Genomic DNA, 19,285 nt, shown 5'->3' on the forward strand with positions numbered 1-19,285 from the left:
CATTAAAGAATTATCAGCACTAATTTTAAATATTTTCTTCTCTTACATGAACGATTTCGTATGTTACCCAAATTAATCTAATTCAACGCATTGAAAACATGACAAAATATCTTTTGCTCATTGATTTTTGGCAGCCAACACAAACTATGTGATACTGGCAATAATTCACCTCTATTAATCAAATGCAATTGCATACTGATTATAAATAATTATTGGTGAAATTAAAAGAGCAAAATGATGGAAGATATCAATAACATTTTCCGACCGCGGTAGGGTCATATTTGGGTAAAAATTAGTCTGGTGTGTGTTCTCCCCATGGCACACACCCCAGCGGTAGCCTGCAGGGTACTAAAATATCAAATAAAACAATGTTATTATTCTTTAATTATTGCTTCTGTTGGTCTCAAAGACACATCCAATATAAATACCAAGAATCGTTTTCGGTAAATAAAATTCTGGTTATAAAAGAGATAGTAAGGTACCAACAATTCATACATTTTACCTACATATATACTCAAGTACAAGATCTGTATAAAAAGTATCGGTAACAATTTTTTCCTGACGCGTGCGTTAAGTGCTGAATTCAGACTGTCGGTTAAGTGTGCGCATGATCTCAGATCGTATTGGCACTGTGAAGATGATAGTTCACACCGTTATTGCGGAAAACTTGGTGATGCGAAAGATCTGCGCTAAACTTGTCCCGAAAGTCTTGACGGAAGACCAAAAGCAGAGTCAAGTGTCTGCTTGCAAAGACCTTCTGCAAGGAGACCCTGACTTTTTGGACAGTCCCGACTTGGCACCAGCAGACTATTTCCTATTCCCAAAAGTTAAATCCTTCCTCAAAGGACACCACCCTAAGACCATAAGTGTCGTCAAAGAAGCTTGCACGCGTACCGTTAAGAACCCTCCGGGATCCGCCTACCAGGCAGCCTTCGAGTCATGGAAAATCCACTGGCAAAAGTGTATCGACGCTCAAGGGATCTGTAATTTAAGGAATCTTGAGCCATTGCCGCAATATCAGAAATAAAGCTACGTATTTTTCGAAAATTTTCCTGATGCTTTTTATCCAAACCATATATACCTTACAAGACTCCACCACAATGGATGTTGGATAAACCCCTTAAGATTGCCATAATGCCTTACTACGAGGGCCATCCGGAAAGTAGTACCCGTTCGTGAAATAAAGACACAAAAGTAAATATTAACAAACATAAAAAATTTTATTTGAAAGAGGATACTTTAAACTACTTCTCAACATAATCTCCAAGCAAATTAAGGCATTTGTCATAACGTGTGACAAGTTTCTGTATTCCTGCTGCATAGTCCTTCGCCGCCAGCTCATTGAGATACGCGAGGGACCCATCTTGCACAAATTTTTGCATAATGCAGATGGTGTTTAACAATTTCATGAACAATTGTTCGAGAAACATTGGGAAAATGCTCACAGATGTCATCAATTGTGACGCGCCGATCGTTCCTCACGAATTCGTCAACTGAGCTCACCAGTTGGTCTGTAATGACAGACGGTCTCTCCGAACGCTCATCGTCGTGTGTGTTCCCCCTCCCCATGTTGAAGTTGCGACACCACCGCCGAACAGACGACTCGTCCATTACATTGTCTCCATACACCTCCTTTAATTGGCGATGAATATCACATGGGCGAACGTTTCTTGCATTGAGGAATTTAATCACTGCCCTCACTTCACAACTGGCGGCGTTCTCAATTTTTTTAAACATTGTAAACAATCACAGAAACAACACAGGCAATGCTAGCGTCACGCAACTTGGCTCAGAGAAGGCAGACAAGCCACTGAAGCTATCTGACCTCGTCCAGCGGCTACTCGCGTCGTCAGCACTTCATGCGGCACGAACGGGTACTACTTTCCGGATGACCCTCGTACATGACGATAATCCCAACTGGTTCCAGCGTTAGGAAAGTGAATTATCAGTCAAAAATATACGTGCATTGTGATAAATGAAATCGAAGATTTCATATAAGCTTGAATGTACGTTAATTTATTTTAGGAGTCCATGAAACAAGACGAACTTCGCAGATTCCACTTCCAGAATGCCTTTCATTTTCGGAGTAAATGAAGCAAAAGCAAACTTGTAGATTTCACTGAATTTGTACACGACCATAGTTCCATTGACATGACGACGTTACCCCGCAACGTAAACATGGTCGTGCACAAGAAAAATTTCAGCGGAGCCTACAAAGTCGGTCTTGCTTCACTTACTGAGCATTGAACACTTTCTCCAATTTACGCCTAAGACAGTGCCCATTTATTTTCCCTTCTGCAGGAAATGCCGCGTCATAAATTTGCGAGAGAGAGAAAAGTTAGGTAGCTGTTCTAACTTCATGCATTTCCATTCAAGGGATGCATACTATAATTTTTATTTGATTAAATATGCTCACTCTGTTCTTAATTTCTCTGAATTCCTTCGAACTCAAAAATGTTTACCTGCATGATTTTTGGGTACATATCACCTAGGAGACGCCAACTGAATTCCGAAAAAAAATCACCCTTTTCACGATTATTAATCACCACGAACTCGTTAATCATTGAATTCTGCCAACTAATGACATCTCAAAATATTCCAAAAACCTTTTTCACTTCCTGAAAACATGTAGAGAACATTCGCATTTTTCTTCTCTGGACTAACCTCATAATATATTACCTGCCATTCCACATGTATTTCAAAAACATCTTTTTTCCTCTACTTACGTAAATGATCTTGCAGGCATCAGTAAGTTAAGTGAATAGAGGTACTGCTGAATAATGCTTTCTAATGGTGCTACTTGTGCGAATACCAAATCAATGCTCCTGTATTTCAAAACCGTTTCGTGACTCAGGCGTCAGCGCGCCATTGTCAAATATGAAACTGACCTCCCAGCTTTGGTGATGATCATCTCCGTCCCGAGCGAATGGAATTTTCTCCATAGTTCCTTGGAGCAGAGGTCAACACGAACGCTGTCCGCGCTGCCACACCCGCCTGTACCCTTTCCTTCCGCTGAGGGCCCGCCGCTGTCGGACCACCCGATTCCACCACTTGGCCCCGCCGGGGGCCCACCGGGGAAAGCGCCTGCGAATGACAGGAGAAAATTTGACAGTAGGAAATTGTGCAATACCGAGGTTACCAAGAACTTGAGCTGGCATAAGTTTCTCTCAAGATCAGTTCTACCGTAAAGTATATGTAGCTAAGAGATATTTTAAATAGTCAAATAATTCTATCTCTGAAATACGGAGAGACCATTAGCATATTGTAAAGAGTTAAAGTAAACTTTTGTGAAACAATATCACAGAAATAATACAAGTATACTGGGAGAAACTTTATGGGTCTTCTTCGCTCTGATGATTATTAACATAATTGTTCGCTTGTAACATCAAAATGTCACCATATTACTAACAGCATCTGAGATATACCCAATATTCAATAAAAATAGTAGTCATTGCGTATTAGAAAGTGAGATTTTTACAGTATCAAATACATATATGTGAGCCCAAATCCACATTTAACTAAATTTTAAAACCAGTTATTCTTTTACGCGTATTGTTCATTACGAGTATTGTTGAAGAGAAAGTAGTTTTTGAGCAAACTATAATGCACTTGGGGATAGAGTGACTTAGCGTAAATATAGGATGTAAAAAATGCATATTTTAACTACAGAGGAGATTGAAATTAAGTGCATCGCAATACTGAACAAATAATTCCGCTTAGCTTATCCGTGCTTCCCCATTCGTATTGCAACTGGGGTGGGAAGTTAGCGGTTATTGGCGTGCATAAAAATAATGAAACGTGAGAAAAAATAGTTAAAAAAAGCATAAAGGCAGTTAAGCGTGTGCATTTAAACGGACTGAAGTTGATTATCAAAATGGGAGCTCATAAATTGGAGCAGGTGGAACAGTTTACATTACTCGGAAGTGTTCTGGAGCAAAATGGCCAAAGCAGTGGGGACGTCAGGAAAAGAATTGCACTTGGAAAAGAAGCTTTCACAAAGAGGAGGGAAATAATGACAGGGGCGTTGAATAAGGATGTTAACAAAATGCTCGTTAAAACTTGGATATGAAGCATAGTTATGTACGGCGTGGAAACATGGTCATTGTAGCAGGGTAATAGGTGTAGACTGGCGGCTTTCGCAGTGTGGGTGTGGAGAAGGATGGATAAGGTGAAATGGGCAGAAAGAAATACCGGCAAAACTGTACTAGGTATGGTGTAGGAGGAGAAGGAATTGCTGATAGAAATCCAAAGGAGGCAGGAAAAATAAATGCAGAGCATTTTGACAGGGGAATGATTTGTTGAAGACTGTGATAGAGGGGAGAATGTTTGTCAAACGAGGAAGGTAAGACAGAGCGAGGTGAAGTGTGTTGAAAGGAAAACAAAAGAGGAAGTGATAGCCATAGTGGGGTAGGGGAGGGTTTTGTTGGAAGAAATCAAAAGGAGGCAGGAGAGATGGGTTAAGAGCATTTTGATTGGGAATGGGATGTTGAAGACTGTGACAGAAGGGAGAATATGGAGGTGCAGGAAGAGGATAGGATGTTGGACAGAATTAAGGGGGGAAGAAATATTCGGATTTGAAAAGGGACTTATTTGAACGTTTAATGCCAGGTTATCTTTTGTTAAAGGATGCAAGAGACTGTCACTGTACAATTTGTTAGCTTGTGTTCATCCAAAACCTATATTTACAGGTGGATTACCGATAATAATAATAAAAGGTGGTAAGTTAGAAATTTGCTGAGACGCCGTAATGCTTCAATCTAAATAAAGGAGAAGAAGGGGAATTGTTTAGTTAGTTTGGACGCCTTCATCGACTATCGTATTCTGGCGGCTTCATCAGGCAAGAATAGAAGACCATATTAAAAGAGTTTATAATCATCCACAGAATTTATTTCACAGTACAACGCTTTTAATATGGACATCAAACGATTCCACGAAGTGAAGCCTGAAAGCGTGAAGTATAGAAGAATAGAAGAGTTCATTTGGTCATCTATCCTCTAATTTTTTAGCTCTAGGTACAACAATTAAGTCAATGGTCAATACTTTTTAAAAATATTTTGGGATTATTTTCCATACAGTACTGAAATTGTGAAAATGTTGACCTCGTGCAGAAAGGAACAATTGAAAGACCCTTGAAAGATATATTATTCACGACCCTTGAAAGAACTCGGGCAGCATCACAAATACCCTTTATGAAATAAAAATAAATTTGCAATAAAATACTTGTATCCCATACTGAGTCTTCATTATTGTTTCAATTGTGGATTTCATGTTTTGGCGTTATTTTCCTGGCTAGAATGACTAAAGCTCTAACTACGTATTAAAGTATTTACCGTTGACAGGGCAGAATAAGATGAAGGTTGGGGATGAGGCCATGAAATTTACTGTATTTGCATGCAGCGTGAGACCATACAGTTCAGTTTGTTTGTAAGCTGTGATTATTTCTGTGAACTAGGAAGTATCCATCTATCAAATTCTACAGTGATACTAATGATACGCAGCCTTACTGTACTCAACTTACTGCACTCTATTGTCTCCTTCAGCTACATTTCCATCTCCTTCATGTTGTCTAAAATGGCATCTTTCGGATTCCCACCCTTCTTCTAACCAAAAGACAGACATTTTATTCACCATATTTTCCAACAACATCTCAGTAACTCCCATCAATCGATTTCCAGTCACCGAATGTTCTCGACTAATGTCCAATCTTCCCCTTTTTTCATTGCCTATCTAACTCACCAAATCACCCTCTTTTGCTTTGTTCTCCTTATTGTCTTACTTCATTCACACTCTCTATTCGCAAAACCCACAAATGTACAATTAGCCCTCTCGCTTAAATTCCAAAGAAACTGCGGGAGATGCCGCATCAGTAACTTTCAATGGAGTCATCCGCTAATGTGCATTTCAATGCAACAATTTCAGAGTGTAAAAATCATTCGCCTTGCCCAGTCAAGGTGAATGATTTTTACACTCTGAAATTGTTGCATTGACTCTAACTTTAAAATCAAACGCTGTCCTTCACACTAAAATATTAACCAATCCCTTCGCTTTGCCTCTATAAAAGTTTATTCATTAATTCCTTTCTCTTTGGAAATAATTTTTCCCACGCAATTATTCTTTCAGTAACTTTATTATCTCCTCAGTTTCCCCTAAGTATAACCCAAAACCTACGCAATTAATTCTACTTCTCCTAATGTATGCCCCCTTACTTTAGATATGTCCCCTTTATTTAGAAATATCCTTCCAAGGTCTGGTAAGTTCAAAGCATTTCGTTTCCTTATGATTTTATTCGTCTCTTCTATCTTGAAAATCCTCTAAAGTATTGACAAATAACTACAATCCTAGCTTGTATTATCAACCCCATAACCTGACTGAATTGCTTGATTTCCTCCTTCATTTCCAATGTAATTTCCCCTTCCATGCCATCCAACAGTTTCCTCTCGTATTTGTAAAAGCGGGTTGTAACAGTAACATTAAACTCCTTCACAAGCCCTTTCTATGGTTGCTCATCTTGGCTCATCTAGAAGAAATTGCAAGCTTTTTTCCAAATTCCCCTAAACCCCTGAATATATCTGTGGGATTTTATCCCAACAAGTTTTTTTCTTTCTCCAAGGATTTGGTGCGAATTAAACTTCCCATCAATGCTACCAAACACTATACCTGACAAATAATAATTATCTATATTTAAAATCCTGGGGATTTAAAAAACTATGATATTTCTTTTTCTTTAATAATTTCACGCATTTCATTGAAAGATTTTAACATTGTTCAGTGAGTCCATATTAATTAGTAATAACAATGCAAAAGTTAAATAAAATACATGTATGTAAGTTTGTCTGCCACTCTTTCATTTATTACAAGTATTTCGTAGTCTACCGTTTATTAAGGTGAGTACTTTGAAGGTAACACTCCTACATTCATTAGCCTCGCCTAACTAGAAAAATCTGACACCCCACTCCATATATTTACAAAATCAGGACCAAGTGTCAAACAACATCGCCATACGAGGACATCAACATTTAGCGGAATCAAGAGGAATTGGTAAGGTATTCGCAATTCATTTCTCAGAAGAAACCTCGACACTTTTTAAAAGGATCATTTGGATATGAACCTTTATTTGGGCATTTTGTCACTTTTTTTAATCTTGTTATTTCTTCAAGCCCCTACGAGACATTGAGGTCATAATATATTGTTCGATGATGGCTTAAAGCGCCTTAGCGTGGCAGTCGCTAAGTTTAGCGCTAGATATTTGGGATTTTACTTCTGCCTTCCCGTCTTTATTTTCTCTCCTTGCCTTCCGCAACCAGTCCATCCATGCGTGCGTGTCGTCTTCCCATGCACTTCCTTGCAATGCATAAAGCAAGATATGTCAGATCACAGACTAATACAATGATGAAAAAACTGGTTATGGAAAAATGTGAGAGCTACCCTAACAACTATTTCCTTTCAGCAGTGTTGTAGTGATAGATTGCGCGAGGGGAATTGATTTTTTGGATCCGTTCGTTTTTCTACCGGCTGCCCTATTCCATCAACATAATACCCCGCAAGCCGCCTCAAGGGCGTGTGGCGGGGGGTGTAAGGTCACTAATCTCCAATATTCCTCTTTTTTCATTGCCAATCTCACTCAGTCATGTAAAAGAGAATAAAACCACATGCAAAACCAACATATTCATGCAAATCTACACCCACAGAGGCGTATATATTTATGCGAAAACCTTCTCAACCCACACGTATGCAAATATATAGTATATTCCATCAACCATCATAAACATGTACCTACAGACATACAGGCTCCCTGTACAAATTCAGTAAAAATCTATCCAATATAGGGTAAATTAGATCTAAAAAGCAAGAAGGGGAAACTCTGCTATCACATGGACATGCAATGTATAGCCTCCGCCCCCAAAGACCGGTGGGGAATGTGGCATGCCGCAGCAGGCAGGCAGCGGCAGGCGTACCCTCAACAAAGAGAGACGAGGGATGGAAGAAGGAGCTTGAAAACCAACAAAGCAGGGTAAGCAATACTGTAACGAACTCTACGTTCATTAGATGGTAGTCCCATGCGGTCATGCGGGGAGCGGTTTGACAGCAAAGCACACGAGATTAGTAAAAGTGTATGTATTTGAGTGACTCTCATTATTCTCTAGACGCTGTGGGTGGCAAGTGGAAGTTTTGCTATCTATAACCCTGCAGTTACTATCACGTATTGTCCGTGGGAAGGGGTCCTTGGATCTTCTAGTTCTGGAATCTATTTCCCGAATTTTTAATTCATCATCCAAGCAACCAATGCACAGAACCTGTAAGTTAGAGCGCGAATAATTTGCGGAACCTCGGCGCTGAAACGAGCGGCTTTGACTCTATTTAGACTCCATTAAAGTTTAGCTCAGCATTGAATCGTCTTTATTCTAATGATTCCCAACCCTACTCCGAAATCATTTCTGTGACGCTTTTCGTATTATCGTTACAGTTTTTAACAAAACGGGCTGCCCTGCGTTGAATCTTCTCAAATTCCCGAATAAGGTCTTTTTCAGCCGAATCCCATTACTCTGCGTGCATATTCCAAATGAGGCCTTACAAGAGCGTGGTAACAACGTTCCTTGACCTTGGAGTCACTCTTAGCGACAATTCTTCCAATAAATCCCAGTTTATTATATGCTTGCCCGCAGATTTTACGTATGTGGGTGCCCCAAGTTAAGTCTTTAGTATTGAAATGTAATGAAATAATTGACTTTGTAATTCCACACACAAAAAGTGTGTGGAATTACAAAGTCAATTATTTCATTACATTTCAATATGTTATGCAAATTCCACAAAGTTACGCCTGAGACAACAAATTTTATTAAGTCTTTAGTGATTGTGACACCTAGGTATTTTACCGTATCTCATCTACGTATGCAGTTCGGGTCGAGTGGTCATTAATGAGTGGCTAAAGGAGAATGCTGAATATCAAATGAATAAAAAGATGAAGAACGAGGAAATATATAGAAGAGCAGAAGAGAATAGGACCATATGGACAGAACTCTCCGGGATAGAGGAACTAGACGGATTGGGCACACCTCGAGGTACAATGAATTCCTTAGACACATGAATGGAAGGAAGACCCCGCGGTAAAGGTAGGTGTACATGGGACAAATTAAGAAGGAGGTCAAACAGAAAAGCTGTCAAGGGGTAAGGGAATCAACTCTAAATAGATAGTAATCGAGGGCTGCAGTAAATCAATCTTAGGAATGAGGAAATGAAAATGATGATGAGCTATCATCAAGTAATACACCTGTTAGGTCCTTGTTTTTCAAATAACCGTCGAATTATTTCGTTTATATAATTAGGGTTTATAATAATACTATATAAATTGTCAAAATAAGCCATAACAAAGTAATATAATAATGTTTATTTTATTACACTGAGAGCAAAATTTAAAAATTGTGAGATGAATCTTATTTTGAGAATCAGTCAGCTTTTCTTTACATTTCTTCTTGACATGAACAAAATACTACTGGGAGATCTCCAATCAAGTCGTAGATATTTAGTGTGCGGCGTGGTAACTTATCATTTTAAAGTCAATCCAGCATTTCCTTGATTTGTTCCAGTCATAAGCTAGGGACATGAGAGTCTCGTTTACACAATATGGTATATGCAACGCTTATACGGGTATTAAATCATGTTCTAAATGTTGCCTTTATTATCGAGTGCGCTTGGGTGTCACTCGCGAAAAGGAGTTCATTAAATAACAGTAATTTACTAGCAGTGGTTTTATATTTTTACTCTAGATAATTTGGGGCCCATATATTGCATTTTAAAGAATTAAGAGGCGTTTATCTGATTTTGTAACATATCACAACGGCCTATGATTTAAGAAAAAATACATCATCACTTGTATGGAAGAGAACGAATCAGACAGCTTGTGATAAATATTTGTAGAGAATCGAGGGCAGTTTCAGGGTTTTTCATGCTAAATAGAAAAAGTAGGAAATACGAAAAAAAAACAAAATGAGGATTAACACTAATATTGTAGTTATTATATCGCAAACGGGAAGGATAGACTTAATCATCAAAGAAACATACTGGCCTGTAGTCAGAAAAAGGGAAAAGGGTATATTTTAGATGGCCCATAGCGATGATGTATAACTAGTTATCGTGGGAAATTCCGATGTCTTTCTTCATTCCTACGTGATTTCTGTCTGTCTTCTTGCTGCCTAAAAGCCTACCATTTTTCTTCCTCCACTCCGCTTACCTAATGTTCTTCCTTCTGCATTAACGGTATCCCCCTACCTTTTAATACTTTTCCCCCATTCACCCTTTCTGCCATATTCGGGTTTCTTCAAGTAAGCTCCTCTCTCTATCCACCCTTGTTAAAAACCCGGCGATCGTCTTCCTCTCAGTCCAGCATATTTTCTCCATTCTTCCCCTCCACACCCACATCTCAAAAGTCTAAATATACTCTCGTTCTCTTGCCTCTAAGACCAGGTCCACATACATCCATAAGAAAGCACTAAACCACACCCTTTGATTATTTTGTCTTCACATCTTTACTCAAATTTAGTGGTCATCAGTTCTCTTCTTCTTACCAATTAATCTTTTGCTGACGTCTTCTCGTCGAAAATTCTTCTCCTAATGTCCCTATTACAATGCCTCCTATTCTCTAAGTAACGCCCGAATGATAAAACTGTTCCACCTGCTTTAAGGTGATTTCCTGCTATTTTTATATTAAATTTAACTTTTCTACTTCCCGAGAATGTCACTACTGTTGTTTTCTTTTGATGAATTCTTATTCCATACCTTTCCCATCGTTCCTTTTAAGCACTTACTAATAACTTTTATCTCTTAGCCATCTGGCTCTTTCTACTTCTCCAAAGTTGAAATTTGAGAAAGGAAGTAACTAATTGGCGTGTGCTAGAGAAGGGTCTTGAGTCTTTTAGCAGGAGGAAAGAGGAATGATTCCCATACGTTCGTTTAAATTGCTTGAGCGACCATATAAATCATCAAAAGCGTAATTTCCTTCGGAGCAAAAGTGATTGCATAGCATAAACTTATTTCAATACACATTCATCGCATCATTAAAAAGATGGACGAGGAAGAGTAAAAATTATCTTTTTACTTATTTCTACAGATATATCTCAATGGGAGTCAACAGACTCATACCAAATTTTGGTTTCCATACCGTGAAGTTCCATTAGAAACATATTCCGATGGAGGATTTCATTTTCTGTAAAACAAAGTCCATCCTATTTAAGATATATAATTACGAATGATTAAATGTTGAAATATTTTGCGGGGGTATCAACTTACATTCAAGTATCTGTGGAAATGAAATACATACATTTTTTTCAAGGGATTTTTTTGTGAAAAATCTTATTCCTACAGAAATATCTAAAGATGTGGATATTTATAGCTATCTATCATGCGTGCTTACGCCCATTTCATACGTCAAAACATAGATTTGTTAAAATGAATTATTTCATAATACTAATCTTTAAGGGATAGTAATATTTTTTATGACATTTGTTATGTTTGCCCTTGATAAACTTCATATATTTTCTGTTTTTACTGACTGATTCTCAACAAACTTATGCATCATCCATCGATTACACCGGCGAGTGCGTTTTGCTTCTATTCTATTAAAAATAAGATTCCCTTTAAATTTCGAGTTACACTTGTATTATTATTTGGTAGGCAGCCATTTTAAGGCGAGTTACCGTTTTAAGGTAGGTTTTTGAATAAACACATATAATACCCTCCAACTTTTATTGGTCTCGCCTAACAAGACCAAACCCGTTACCCCATACCCCAATTAATTGGTCTTGAAACCCCGCAGCATTCTATCTCCGTTGATTCCATCCAACATCTCAATCCTTTTCCTATCCCTTCCTTGCTTGCATAGTGCCCGCCCCCTATCATAGTTTTCCGCATTTCATCTCCAAACAAAATACTCTCCATCCATCTTTCCTGACTTATTTGGATTTTTCCCAGTAATGCTCTCTCCTCCCCATCCGTGTACTACTATTTAGTATTTCTTCCTTTGATTTCCTATCCGTCCATTTTACCTTGTCCATCCTTCTCTGCACCCATACCTTAAGTCTCCTATACACATCGATCATTTGCTTCAACGACCAATTTTCCGAGCTACGCAAAACCTCGCTTAGTATAAAAGTGTTCACTAGTCTTTTCTAACCTACTCACTAATGACGTCCCTGTCATCCATTTCCTCCTCCTTGTGAAAGTTTCATTGCCTAACGCTCTTCTTCTTCTAATATCCCGATTACTTTGACCATATCGGTACAAGACATTTCCAAGATACGTAAACCGTTCTACTTGCTCTTGCTTTTTCCCTCCTATTTTAAAGTTTGACTTGGCTTTTCTAACTCTTGCAAACCTCATTCCCTTTGTTTTGTTAACATTTACCCTCATCCCATACCTACGACACATTTTGTAATGCGCTCAGAAATGACTGTATGAAAATGACGAAAATGTCACTGCTGTTGGATTTAAAATATAGTACTGCAGACTTTGAAAGTGTTTTCCACTGTTAATTTCTGATATAATAATGATACAGACGCTGAAAGCTTCATGCACATACGCGGTAATAAGCTACATGGATCGAATTCGTTGAAAAAATGTTAATTTAATAGCTTATAAGAAGAGAAACTAACGTAAAGAGGCCGAAAATTTAGACAAAATGCGCTTTATGTCGACTACCAGCGAGCATGCACGAAAAATCGTTTTCAAAAGGGCGAAAGTCACACCAGAATCAAAGAAAGCTATAATAATTAGCTAAGGAAACTAGCATACTTACAATGCTTGAATTACGAATAAACATTAATAAATTCGTGATACATCGATAGGTTCGCAAAATCTGTCTCAAAATCTTCAGATAATACATTTTTATCGTGAAGCTTCAAATAAAACCACATTCCATCTGAGTGATCAATCCAAAGATTAATTTAAATTACTGGAGTGGAATTCGCAAAAAGCTGTTGCTGAATACTTAATTTCCGAATCATTTGCGACCCGCCGCCCTTCAGCGAGGAGAGCAGAATAGTAGGAGTTTAAAGACAGCGCCTATTAGAAAGTTCACGATTATTGCCATTAGTCAGCCCTCCTGCGCCCGCAGTCGAATGTTCCTCACAATGAAAACATATCCAGGGGAAAACAATTTCACCAGCATTTGTTCTAATCCGATCCCATGCCGAATCTGATCCGATCAAACACTATCATCATAATCTCTTCTTACTCTTTCATGTTCATCGAAAAAGAAGAAACCGAAACGGCTTATTGATAAAAAAAAAGAGGCGTTCATCGCCCTCATTAGTGGATTGAAGAGTTCCGGATTTTTCCCTGACCGTCATTAGCACTTTCATGCCATCACGACATTTTTCTTTCGGGAGTGGCTCCGTTTTCTGGGGCATCCAGTGTTTCTTAACAGTACCCGAAAGCATTCAATCATAATTATCGACAGAGAGTAAACTTCCATCAAAAAACAATAACCTGGATAGACTTGAAACCGCGCTTTGAGAAGAAATTTTTACACAAGAAATTTCTGTTTTGGTTTCATTCAACTCTGAAAAATATAATGAACATGTCACTGGAAACCGTTTTCACCTGTTTAATTAAAAAATTGTTTAAAAATACCAGGCAAGTTTACCAAACGAACGTCTATCCTATACTTTAGAAGTACACCAGAATTGAAATTTTGATTATTTTGCAAATTATTCTCGTGCTCAGTTTCGACGCACAAATTCGCTCATATGGGTAATAAAATGGTTAATATCCTATGGTTCAAAGACGCACGTACCAGTATTGTTCTCATTCGGCGGCGGTCCTGGGGCGTCGCCGACGTGCACCGCACCGCCATACAATTCCTCCTCTTCGTCCTCCACCGCCGTCCCGTTGCTATTCCCCTCCTCCGCTTGGCTCTCCTCCTCACCTCGCCTACTCTTCTTACCGATCAGGGCCTCCACGCAGAAGGCCCTGGCCCGGCTGCTCATCGTCTCGGGAGCCTCCCTCTTGAGCGTCATCTTCGCCGTCACTCCGAACACCCGCGTCGGCACCAGTTTAACCTCCCGCGAACTCGATGGGCAGAGCGCTCTGAGACTTCGACGAGAGAGGTGAGTTGTTCAGATAGGCCGCATCGTGGCACGTAGACGTCGCCGCTAAGGAAGGTGCCGCACCGTGCTGAACTCGTCTCGAGGCAGCGGGGCGCACAGCACGGGGAGGGCAAGAGGGGAAACCGGTCGGTTGGAAGTCGGGAGTACTCGGCGAGATACTGGAACAAGGGGGTGGAGGATGCGAAATACACCCTCGCGTGGCGGTGTTTTTCGCGGAGGTGGACTCCGCCCTCAGCCGTGCCCCCGTCAAGTAGCGGCAGGAAAAGAGCCGCGTCAACGGACGTTCGTGTGGAGGGTAGAACGGGTCTGGGATCCTGTGCGAACGCCGGAAGCGCAGTGCCGACAATGAAAGGCAGTCAACAGCAAGCATTTACCACACGCCGCCTAAGTCTCCCAACCTCCTTCGCCGAGCTCACCTGGCGGACGACCTCCTCGCCTCCTTAGAGGAAGCCCCGCCCAGGGGTCAGCCCCGAGCGAGCCCGCCCTCCACGATCTCCTCCTCACCCGCCAATTAAAATCCACCCGCCCCTTGCCGAGAGAACTTGCGGTGGCATCGGCAGCCTTCCACCTGCGCTTCGCAGGATAGGTGAAAATTCGGGCGGGGGTAGGTGGTGTTTTAAATAGTTTGGGGAGGGGGAGAGGGAGGAAGGGTCTGTTTAACTCCCATCCTTCGCAAACGATGTCCCGATTAATTCCAGACGAGGTCAGCGAGTGGCGGGAGTCTCACCTTCCCCAACACTACCCACAAATACCTTTCCGAGTCGAATCGAAGCCTCGCGTGCATCTAACGAGGGCGGTGGGAGAGGGGGTGTGTCCAATCGTATGCCGCCGCTTCCCCATTGGAAACGCCCACGACTGAAGTGGGCGGGATCCAGACGAGCGAGATGGCGGTCTCTCCAAAAGAATACTACCGCATGACATTCCGCGTAGCAATCGCTAGACAGGAGATTTCCGTTAGAGTTGCATCGTACAAAGTATGGTTAACCGTGTAAAATTATTTCCTCAAGGTGCATACTCATTTTTATAGGTAGTCTTCCGCTGGATGGAGTTTTTGAACGGTCTCTAACGACTGTTGTTGAATAGCGACGTAAAATTCCTCCATCCTAACTATTTTTTGACTGAAGTGCCTTCTTCTTTACGTCTTCATAATTTCTATCGCTCTTCATACCGCCGAAATAGCCTTTTGCCAAAAATTTCCCTTTTGTCGCCAACTTCAGCATCCTAATAGCCTCGATAAATCCTCTTTTCTTTCCCCTTCGATAGCCGCGTGGGTACATCCTCTCTAACCCAGTATATGCAGAAACCTACGTCATTCCTCCATTCAGTCCGACTTATTTTCTCTCTATCGTTCCCAATTTTCTTTCCCAAAAACTTTCTCTATATGTGCGCTTATTCTCTTCTCCCTAAAGTCAGTTTTCTGCACCATACGTGCATAATACCTATCTATACGCATTGCAAGTCTATAAATATTATTGGTGAGAATTTTGCGCGAGTAATTTTCAAATTATTTCTAAATTCCTATATTTTATCAACTTACAATTTTGGATAGAGCAATGAACAACTTAAGTGAAATGACACACTTCAGGCTTAACTTCGCGGAAGTTTAGATTGATTATATTTGTCATACACTTTCCATGGCACAATGTATCTCACCGTATTATGAAACTTAGCTAATGATGCCACAATACGGCAAAATGTAGTCGTAAGATTTGTTTTCTGGGGGAAAACACAAATTATAATACGTAGATATAAATGAAAAACTTAAATCGGAGATGGACTTGGACTCTGGCAAGAAAATAGCGTCTGCACTTCGGAACTCATCCATCCTCTTTATATACATATGAAAAGACACTCCACCCCCTTGGCTGAGAGTCATTAATCGATGCAGGTGCTTTAGTGGTTATTATTAGGTAATCTACCGGTTAAGGTAGGTTTTGGATGGACACAACTACCAAATAAATATTTTTTTCTCCTAACAAAACACAAACCGAAAATCCGACTCTACAACAAGCCCCTCTTCATCTCTGTTCACTTCCTTTCTTTCTTCATCCCGTTCAACATCCCTATCCTGTTCCTACCCTTTCCTCATTTGCCTAGCATTCTCCCCTCTATCACAGTTTTTTATATCCCATTACCGATCAATATGCTTCTCATCCATTTGTCCTGTCTCTTTATGATCTCTCCCAATAATGCCCTCTCCTCTCCCGCTATACCTCGTTTGATTTCCTTTCGGCCAGTTCACCTTCTCCATCTTTCTCCACACCCGCATTTCAAAAGCCTCCAATCTACGTCTATCATCCTGCTTTAGTGACCATGCTTTCGCGCCGTGCATAAATACGCTTCATATCAAAGTCCTGACGGGCATTTTCTAAACATCCTTACTCAACGTCCCTGTCATCAACTCCCTCCACCTTGCGAAAGCTTATTTGTCCAGTGGAGTTCGTCTCATTACGTCCCTACAACTTTGACCATTTCGGCCTAAAAAACTTCCGAGATACGTAAAATGTTCCACCTACTCTAAATTTTGCCCTCCTGTGTTAACGTTTATCTTAGCCTTTCTCTATCTAGAAAACCTCACAACCTTTGTTTTATTTACATTTATTATCATCCCATATATGTAGCAATGAATTTCTAATTCACATATAAATGGAGCTTAGTCATCAAAATACCTGACTGATTTTATGAATCCCCGCCCACTTTCATTCCTACCTCCAGTTCTCCCATGCCTCTTTAATCATTTCATCCACATATACGTTGAACATCGCAGGTGATAATGAACAACACTGCCTTACACCTCTTCCTTACACTTCCCATCCGGACTCCCCGTTCCCCACTCGCACCTGAGCAGCCTGAGACTTTCGAGAAACTCAGGTTGCGGATTAGCCTCCTTCCCTCCAATCTATTCCAATTTTCTGCACTATGTTCATTAGTTTTTTTCCAATTCACTCTATTCAACGCATTTTTGAAAACCCTGTTTTAACCTTCCTGTAGAGGGGACCAATTTCACCCTTCCTCTGCAAACTTTCCATATCCTCACACTGGGTCTTCCATCACCCTTCTTTTGCTTTAGTTGTTAGCCACCTCAGTTCTTTTAAACTCTTAGTACATCCTTCTGCCTAACTCTGCTTTAATTTCTTCCATTTCCTTCTCTCATCTGTCTTTGTAATCATTTCATCCGTCACCCAAGGTTTCCTTGTCCTTTTTCCATTTACAGTTCCTATAGTTTCTTTTACGGCTTTTGATACCCCTTTTTTGATATATTTCCATTTTTCCTGGATAATACTCAGCTCTTTTTCCTCATTCATTATTTTCTCTGCAGCTTGCTGATACTCCCTCCTTATCATTCTATTTAATACTTCTTCATTTGATTTGCTAACCCGTCGCTCCTGCCTTATATTTTTGAAATGGACGTCACACTTCATACCAACAAAATTGTGATAACATTCCGCTCCCGGGAACCTGTGTGATGTGCTCACCCTGTTCTTAAACCTGTGCCTTACTTCGTCTTCTTTGGAGTCTAAACCAAGTGTTGGTAATTGCTAACCCCTATCTTCTGCAGAACTCAACTGCTTTCTCGCCGCGGTCATCCCTCGTACCTAAAGCGTAGTCCCTCCCCTCATCACCATCTCTTCCTTCGCCTTATGTCGCATTCCAATCCCCCATCACTATCAAATGTTTTCTTGCAGGATCACACGCGATTATATCCCCCAACTATTCATATATACCATCGACTTCTTCCACCTTATGATTGCTTGGTGGTATGTACCTGAACAATGACCAAGTTAGTCGGTTTTGCTTTTACCTCTAGCAGCAGTTTCCTATCCGTTGCTTGCTCTATGTTGCCTACGCTTCTTCCTACCTTTTTATTCAATATTATGGCATTTCCTCGTTGTCTCTCGTCCCTTCCGCTTTATATTGCTACAAAACTATCACTCCAGTAATCCCCGCTATCCTCCCATCTGACCTCATATCGACCTAAAATATCTACGATATACCTCCTCTTTCCATCTCTCGCTTAATATTCTCTAATTTTCCTGTCCTCAACATTTTCTCAACATTCCAAGCTCATTTACTAAATCATTCGGTCTTCTTCTTCTGCCTACTCTGTGCTGATGCTGTCAGTTAAGGGGTTAAGCAGCTATTATTCAGGCAAAATACAAACTAATTTTTAGATGGAATCTTCTCAATCAAATGTTCCCAGGATTTTTGCCTTCTATAGATACTAATGAGCCCTGATTGTCGATGAAAATATTTTTACGATTCCTATTGATCAAGGAAAATTTAATTGAGTCTGCACCACATTTGTGATTATAATTTTATTTCTGGACAGATCGATCCTTAACTTTCATACAAATGAAATGATCCTAAGCAATAGATCTGCTGACTCCAGAATTAGCAACTCAATGGATTAACTGTACGGGAACAACGCATAAAGGCTAGCAAGTGATAATACCCAACAATAATTTTTTGTGCTTAGAAAATGAAAATCGTATTAAACTGCTCATGGCTATAATTAACGGAACGAGGATCGCTGAACCAAAGGGACACAAATGCCGTTGTACAATTTTTATTGAATACTCTATAAAAATGGATGAAAATAAAATTTATTGGCAGTGGGATACTAATGACTGTGATCGAGGGTAGAATGTTAGGCAAACGAGGGAAGGGCAGGAACAGGATAGGGCTGTTGGACGGGATAAAGGTAGGAGGGAAGTACACATAGATGAAGAAGGGCTTGATGTAGAGTAGGTTTCGGGAATGTGTTTTGTCAGGAGAAACAAGATATTTATTTCGTATTTATGTTCACCCAAAACCTACCTTAACTGATAGATTATCTAATAATAATAATTTGTAAAAATAATTTGGCTCTAAGGTACGACTCCGACCTTACCTCTTTTCTTTAGCTGTAGCGTGTCTGGGCACCATCCATTCATGAAATATTAAGAATACCAGTATATATCCTCATAAAAATTAATGCACGCACACTATAACACATACAAGCATGTCTACAAAATGCAATAATGGGTATGTTCGACTAAATCTTTAAATTTTACTTTTTCAGGAAATATTTTGAGATAATTACGTAAAAACAGGAATGTGAAATATAATTTACCTTTCTTTCCAGTACAATGAAAATCACACGCTAATGCTCACTTTCCACCGTCTGAATTTACTTCAGGTGCACT

At 39.9% G+C, this 19,285-nt stretch overlaps 1 protein-coding gene across 1 annotated transcript in view; it reads right to left on the reverse strand.

Moving 5' to 3' along the window:
* LOC139692071 (T-box transcription factor TBX18-like) overlaps positions 1 to 14,009 on the reverse strand; it is a 130,929-nt gene extending 116,920 nt beyond the window's left edge. Inside the window, exons 1-2 of the mRNA XM_071590102.1 lie at positions 13,787 to 14,009; positions 2,889 to 3,084 (exon numbers count right to left, since the gene is read on the reverse strand). Of these exons, the coding sequence (XP_071446203.1) occupies positions 2,889 to 3,084; positions 13,787 to 14,009 (419 nt within the window). The remainder of the gene's footprint in view (positions 1 to 2,888; positions 3,085 to 13,786) is intronic.
* Between the last annotated feature and the right edge of the window lie 5,276 nt (positions 14,010 to 19,285).

The sequence above is a fragment of the Hetaerina americana genome, unplaced genomic scaffold, assembly GCF_022747635.1.
Source record: "Hetaerina americana unplaced genomic scaffold, ioHetAmer1.1.p SCAF_4, whole genome shotgun sequence".
NCBI lineage: Eukaryota > Metazoa > Arthropoda > Insecta > Odonata > Calopterygidae > Hetaerina > Hetaerina americana.